This window comes from Silene latifolia, chromosome 4 (assembly GCF_048544455.1).
Source record: "Silene latifolia isolate original U9 population chromosome 4, ASM4854445v1, whole genome shotgun sequence".
NCBI classification, from domain to species: Eukaryota; Viridiplantae; Streptophyta; class Magnoliopsida; order Caryophyllales; family Caryophyllaceae; genus Silene; species Silene latifolia.
This window is the reverse complement of record NC_133529.1, coordinates 54,298,059-54,305,562: the sequence shown is the minus strand read 5'-3', so window position 1 is coordinate 54,305,562 and position 7,504 is coordinate 54,298,059. Positions and strand designations below refer to the sequence as shown.

The following is a 7,504-nucleotide window of genomic DNA, read 5'->3' as shown; positions in this document are numbered from 1 at the left end:
CCAATTTAATGCAACAACCAACAAGCGGCAATAAGCAAGTGCAAACGAGTTAAATCAATGTCTCAAACTACTGAACCGTCGACCTTGCAAGACTCATAAATATCAGACTCTCATGGGTCGCTCATCGCACAAATAATGCACAGGGTGAGTATATAAGTAAAAGATAGAAAGAAGTATAGACACTCACCTAACTCGACCTATAAGAACATGCATGCAGTCTAACATGAATAGAGTCCCTACAACCGTACATATGCATTCCAACCAACTAATGACCAAGACACACGCCGAGGACTTAAATTTGGGTAAGTGAGGTAATGGGTAAGAAGGGGGTAAAATGAATTTGGAGATGTGGAGTTAATAGCCAAGCTAGCAACAATGGATCCAAATTTAGAAATACTTCCCAACTTCATATCATTAAATCAATGCAAAACAGTGCCAATTTGCAGCACACAACTCACTAACCACCATAACATTGCCAACTCCCCCTAAATACAGATATAACATGGGAGCGTAAATCACAACACAATATATATTTTGGCTCATGATTTTTCGTAATCCTTCTTTTCTTTTTTCTCAATTCATGTTTTTGTTTTTTTTTTTTTAAATTTTCACAACTTTTTTCTTTTCATTTTTTTTCATTCCCTTCAACATGTCCACCAACTTCTCAAATCTGATATATAACCATATTGCAATGGAATATTCCCAACAACTACTATTTACTAGCTCGGCTAGGGTAGGTAAAATTATAGACTGCAGCTAAATGGGACAAAATGGCCAATTTAGCTATGTGGAGCTCATGGGTAGAATGAAATAAAGGGAATCGCCTCTCCTAACGTGTGTCACCAACCACAGACCGAATGCATACATGTACCAAGTAGACTAAATTCATATTTATGCAAATTGATGTTACATACCTTATAGAGAGTACTACTCACATCCTATGTGAAACTGGTCATGAATGTCACTAGTTTATCAAGCTCTAAACCTTAGAATATAAATGTAGCTTGCCAATATAAGAGTCAAGTCTATTCGTTCAGATAAGTTTTAAACAAAAACTCATAGATTATGCACATTATTGTGCCAACAGAATGTCAAATATGCAAGGTAAGGGTAAAAGGACTCAAAGTAGCGTAAAAGTTCAACGTTCCAACTCAACCTAAATGCAGAAATAAACGTGATTTTTTTTTTGAATTTTTTGGAATTTTTGAATTAAAAACAACAATGCATGCGAAAATAAATAAGCGTGCAAATTGAAATGCAACAAAAACAATATGCAGACACAAATATGGATGCATACCTCCCCAAACCAAACCGTACAATGCCCTCATTGTACCAAAAACAGGGAAAGAAATGCAAACTGAAGAGAAAAGGAGAACGGGAGTCGAAAAACTCACAAGACGACGTAAAGTAGGGACCTCCCCAAACCGACCATGAACATGGGAGGTCACAGGTGGCCCAATATCAACGCAGCAGGCGAGATATAGATGCAAGACTCGATCGAAGGGCAGAAGAACTCGATCGAGTAGATATGGTGCTTGCAGCACTCGATCGTAGAGAAGAGGCTCTCGATCGAGTAGATGGGTGTTGCAGGCCTTCGATCGAGGAGAGCAGTTGCTCGATCGAAGAAAGGGAATGGCAGAAGCGTTCGATCGAGGAATAAAACCTCTCGATCAAACCAGTTTCATGTGAAACATGCAAAACGCAACTAAAGAAGCTACGCAACTGACAAAAGTACGTACAAGTTCAGCAAATGTTCGTAAAAATAGAGTCTAAGCACACAACACAAACTAAAATAACAAGTTTAAACAAAAGTACAACAAAACAGTCCGGGTTGCCTCCCGGATAGCGCAGGTTTAAGAGATCCCGCATGACCTTTCTGGCTTCCATTGGCTGGCTCATTAGGATTGTCGAAGTAGAGAACTTCGACTCTGCTATCGGCATCGTTTGCTTCATGGTAATACTTCACATACTGGCCATTGACCTTGAACCTGTTACTCTCGGAACTCTATAATTCAACAGACCCAAATTTAGTGACGCCAGTCACTGTATAAGGGCCACTCCACCTGGACTTCAGCTTGCCAGAAAATAAGCGCAGTCGGGCATTAAACAACAACACCTTCTGTCCGACATGAAATTCTCGAGGTATGATCCGCTTATCGTGCCATCTCTTCGTCTTTTGTTTGTAGATGCGTGAGCTATCATAGGCATTTAGTCTAAACTCCTCCAGTTCATCTAGCTGCAATAAACGGTTCTGACCACACAACTTAGGATCAAAGTTTAGTTCACGAATAGCCCGCCAAGCCTTACACTCTAACTCAACAGGTAAATGACAGGACTTCCCATAAACCAGCCGATATGGTGATGCACCAATCGGTGTTTTAAAGGCAGTCCGATAAGCCCATAACGTGTCCTTAAGTTTTAGACTCCAATCCTTCCGTGATTTAGAAACTACTTTAGCCAAAATCTCTTTTATTTCTTTGTTAGAGACCTCGAGTTGCCCACTAGTTTGGGGATGATACCCCAAACCACGCCGATGTTGGACACCAACTTTAGATAAAATAAAAGTAAGGTTCTTTTCTTCAAAGTGCATTCCCCCATCACTAATGACGACCCTAGGGACACCAAATCGGGGAAAGATAATCTTTTTGAACATTTTAATCACGGTCTTGGCATCACAATTAGGCGAAGCAATCGCTTCCACCCACTTAGACACATAATCTACAGCTACCAAGATATACCTGTTACCTTTGCTAGACGGCAAGGGTCCTTGGAAATCAATGCCCCAGACATAAAAAACCTCGACCTCTAGGATGCCGTTTTGTGGCATCTCATGTCACTTAGAAATATTCCTATAGCGTTGGCAAGCATCACAAGCTAAAACAAACACTTTAGCATCGGCAAATAAATTAGGCCAATAAAAACTAGACTGAAGTACCTTAGCCACGGTGCGCGATGGACCCTGGTGACCACCATAAGAAGATGAATGACAGCTTTCTAAGATTGCCTTGGTCTCCCACTGCGGAATACATCGTCTGTAGAGACCGTCTGCACATTCCTTAAACAAATAAGGATCATCCCTGATGTACTGCCTAGCGTTATAGAGAAAATGCTTCTTCTGCTGATAAGAAAGATCAGGCGGCATCTCGCCACTGACAACATAATTAGCTAAATCTTTATACCATAGATCATGTTTAATAATAGAAGACAAAACAGCAAATAAGGAATCATCGGGAAAAGAGTCATCAATAGGTAAGGAATCTTCTCCCTCTTGCCGCGATCGTCGCGACAAATGATCAGCTACTACGTTCTCTGCACCTTTCTTATCTTTGATCTGTAAATCAAACTCCTGAAGGAGGAGTATACATCTCAACAACCGTGGTTTAGCTTCCTTCTTAGCAAGAAGGTGTCTCAACGCTGCATGGTCAGTAAAAACAGTAACTTCTGACCCTATCAAGTAAGAACGAAATTTTTCTAGCACATAAACCACAGCTAAAAGCTCCTTCTCAGTAGTGGTGTACTTCACTTAAGCCTCATCAATTGTTCTGCTCGTATAGTATATTGCATTCAAGGCCTTGTCTTTCCGCTGGCCTAGCACCGCTCCTAGTGCATAATCACTAGTATCGCACATAATCTCAAACAGCAAGTCCCAGTTGGGAGGCTGTATAATCGGTGTTGAAATCAAGGCCTGCTTTAACCTGTTAAAAGCAAAAAGACACTCATCAGTAAATGCAAAGGGGGCATCCTTAAGCAACAGCTGTGTAAGCGGTTTAGCAATTTTTGAGAAATCCTTGATAAACCAGCGTAGAAGCCGCCGGCGTGACCAAGGAAACTCCTCACTCCTTTAACATTAACAGAAGGAGGTAATTGTTGAATCACTTGCACTTTTACTTTATCAACCTCAATGCCCTTGTCAGAAACTAAGTGCCCTAAGACAACTCCCTCGTTAACCATAAAGTGGCACTTCTCCCAATTAAGCAAAAGATTAACCTCAATACAGCGCTGCAACACTTTACCAAGGTTAGACAGACAATTAGCAAAGTCACTTCCATAGACACTAAAATCATCCATAAAGACTTCCATAATTGATACGATATTGATTGCCGAGGAAGTTAACTTAGACTGGGAGCAGTTAAATGAAATAGTCCCGCGGACTGTTCAGATCCATCAGCTATTTGGTGCCAAGTCCGAGTCAGCCAAAGGAGTCGTGTGTTTACTTGGGCTCCAAGTATAGTCTTACCTTGGACGCCAAGCAACAAAGACCGAGTGTAGAGAAGCAAGGAAACGTGCATAGGCAAGCACAAAGTCGATTGCCATATCTTTCCTTATTTAAGTTTTCCTAATTAGTAGTCTATCCGATTTTAGGAAAGTTTCCAATTTTCTTAAAATCTGGTTTAGTTAATTATTTCCTTTAATTATTTTCCCTAAAAGTATTAGGATTATAATAAGGCAAATTAGCCATAGCTTAAGTCGAGTAAGATTAGGAAAGTCGATTGTTTCCTTAAGTCCTTCTAGGAGTCGGTCTAGCTTAGTATAAATAGGGAGCTATTGTATCCTTATTTCACATCCAAGAATTATCAATAAACTTGCAAAGTTTTCGTTTACATTGTGTAAGCATCAAGGTTCGACGAGTTTCGTTCCAAACCCCGTTATTGTTTGACGCGTTTTCGAACATTAACACGAGTTATAATCAATAGGTCTTGATTATAATTCATCATTAGTTTAGCTATAGGTCTAGCTCAAGCAAATATCCTTTTACTTTCTTGTTTCGTTTATATCACAAAAAACACATAAAAATTACTAAGTTCTCGTTCTGAATCAGACAGTTCAATAAACCGTTCAAATCATATAAAATCGACAATCAGACAGTTCTTAGCACTGTCCAGTTTATTAATTCTGCTGCAACTCTAACGAATCTTATTATTTTGAGTAATTTTCGTATCATTTGGCATCAGAGACAGATTTGTTGATCCAAGACGGTGATCATGGATTTTAATGATCCAAATTTTCTTCAAAATCTCCAAGAGGCTTTAAAGAACATCAACTTTACCCCAGGACAACGTATGCAACCACGGAGAGAACCGGTCAGGTATATGGATGAGTTCAAAGTCAATGAACTCCCAGAGTTTGTTGGTGGCACGGATCCCGAGGAATATTTTGAATGGGAAAGACAGATGGAGAGGATGTTCGACTTCAAGGACATTGATGATGAGAAGCGTTGCAAATATGCAATCTTAAAGCTACGCAAGAACGCATCTTTATGGTATGAAAGTTTGAAGGCTGCTAGGGCACGTGAAGGGAAGGAAAAGCTAGCTTCGTGGGAGTCTTTAAAACGTAAGCTACGAAAGAGGTTTGTTCCCAAAACTCATAAGATTGATTTATATCGTAAATTGGCTGAATTAATGCAAGGGAGCTTGAGTATTGCCGATTATATTGCTGAATTTGAAAGAATAACCCTTATGAGTGAAGTAGAGGAGATTGAGGAACAAAAGATGGCTCGTTTCGTTCGAGGGTTAAACCTTAATATTGCTCATGCGGTCGAGATGCACCCTTATTCTTCTTTCGATATGTTATGTGATCTTTGTATTAAGGCGGAAGGGCAAAATAAGGCTAAACGTGCTAATGTAAGTAACTCGTCGAAAGTTAATCCTTGGAGTAAACCTGATTTGTGTAAGAATATGGGAGCTAGTTCGAGTTCTAGTTCGAAACCCACTGCTCCAAAGAATACCATCGCTCCAATGTACTCATAAGACCTGCTTGACGCCTAAAGAAAAGAGTTTGGCTACTGTTCGTTGTTTTAAGTGTCAAGGTTTTGGACACTTTCAGAATGCTTGTCCTAACAAAAGAAATATTACATTGCGAGAGGCCGTGGAAGTTCGTGATGAATTATTTGAAGAAGACAACGAAGATGGGTTATTTCTAATGAATGAAGCCGAGGAGGGAGAGATAGATTTTGAGCCTTATGAACCACCTATATATGATACTAATCTTGTTCTACGACGTACTTTGCAAGCTAATACAGAGCCTATTACAACGGAGCAACGAGACCATATTTTTCATACAAAGTGTCAAGTTAAAGACAAGTGCTGTAGTGTGATTATTGATGGGGGAAGTTGCACGAATGTGGCTTCAACGGAGATGGTAGATAAATTGGCACTCGTTACTATGGTACATCCTAAACCTTATAATTTACATTGGCTTGATGATAGTAGGAAGGTGAAAGTTACAAGGCAGGTACGTGTTGGGTTTACAATGGGTTCTTACAAGGACGAGGTGCTTTGTGAAGTTATTCCTATGGATGCGTGTCATATTCTCTTAGGACGTCCTTGGCAATTTGATCGTAATGTTAATCATAATGGAAGAAGTAATGAATATTCTTTATTGGTGAATGGCAAGAAGATAGTATTGCGTCCTATGTCCCCGGAAGCAATTCGAGCTATGCACGCAAAGAAGGGTAAGAAACCAAGTTTGTATGTTTGCTAGTGAACGAGAGGTGGAGCAAGCTATTGATGATGGTGAAACAGTATATGCATTGGTCTCAAGTGAGAGTCCTACAAAGACCATCACAACAAGTCATGAAGATGGAATACTTAAAGAACTATTGCACGAGTTTAAGGATGTTTTCCCCGAAGATGTACCACCGGGTTTGCCTCCTATTCGTGGAATTGAACATCAAATTGATCTCGTACCAGGTGCCCCACTTCCTAACAAGGCCGCTTATCGTAGTAATCCCGAGGAGACCAAGGAGTTACAACGTCAAATTGAAGAACTCATGGAGCGTGGCTATGTTCGTGAAAGTATGAGTCCTTGTGCCGTTCCCGCATTGCTTGTACCTAAAAAGGATGGGACGTGGAGGATGTGCATCGATAGTAGAGCGGTAAATAATATCACTATCAAATATCGCTTTCCTATTCCAAGACTTGATGATATGTTAGATGAGCTTCATGGTTCGGTCATATTTTCAAAAATCGATTTGAGAAGTGGCTATCATCAGATTCGAATGCGTGAAGGTGATGAATGGAAGACCGTGTTCAAAACAAAGCATGGTTTATATGAGTGGTTGGTAATGCCATTCGGTCTCACTAATGCCCCAAGTACCTTTATGAGATTAATGAATGAAGTTTTGAAACCATTCTTGGGACAGTTTATTGTCGTCTACTTGGCCGATATTCTAATTTATAGTAAGAGTATCCAGGAACATTTTGAACACTTACGGGCAGTGTTTGAAACACTTCAAAACAACATGACTATATGGTAAGGCCGAGAAGTGTACATTCTTGGTAGATAACGTGGTGTTCTTGGGTTATGTTGTCTCGAAAGATGGAGTATCGGTTGATCAAACAAAGATAGAGGCTATTCGTTCTTGGCCAAGTCCTAAAACAGTAACCGAGGTTAGATCTTTTCATGAACTTGCTTCCTTCTATCGACGTTTTATTCGTGATTTTAGTACCGTTACTAGTCCTATTACGGAGTGTATGAAGAAAGGCATATTCCATTGGAGTGAGGC

General features: G+C 40.1%; 1 protein-coding gene across 1 annotated transcript; it reads left to right on the top strand.

Moving 5' to 3' along the window:
- The first annotated feature begins 4,982 nt into the window (after positions 1-4,982).
- LOC141651518 (uncharacterized) lies at positions 4,983-7,255 on the top strand. The gene is made up of 3 exons (XM_074459226.1): positions 4,983-5,621; positions 5,824-6,451; positions 6,522-7,255. The coding sequence occupies exons 1-3, from the start codon at positions 4,983-4,985 to the stop codon at positions 7,253-7,255; spliced, it is 2,001 nt and encodes a 666-aa protein (XP_074315327.1).
- The last annotated feature ends 249 nt before the right edge of the window (positions 7,256-7,504 follow it).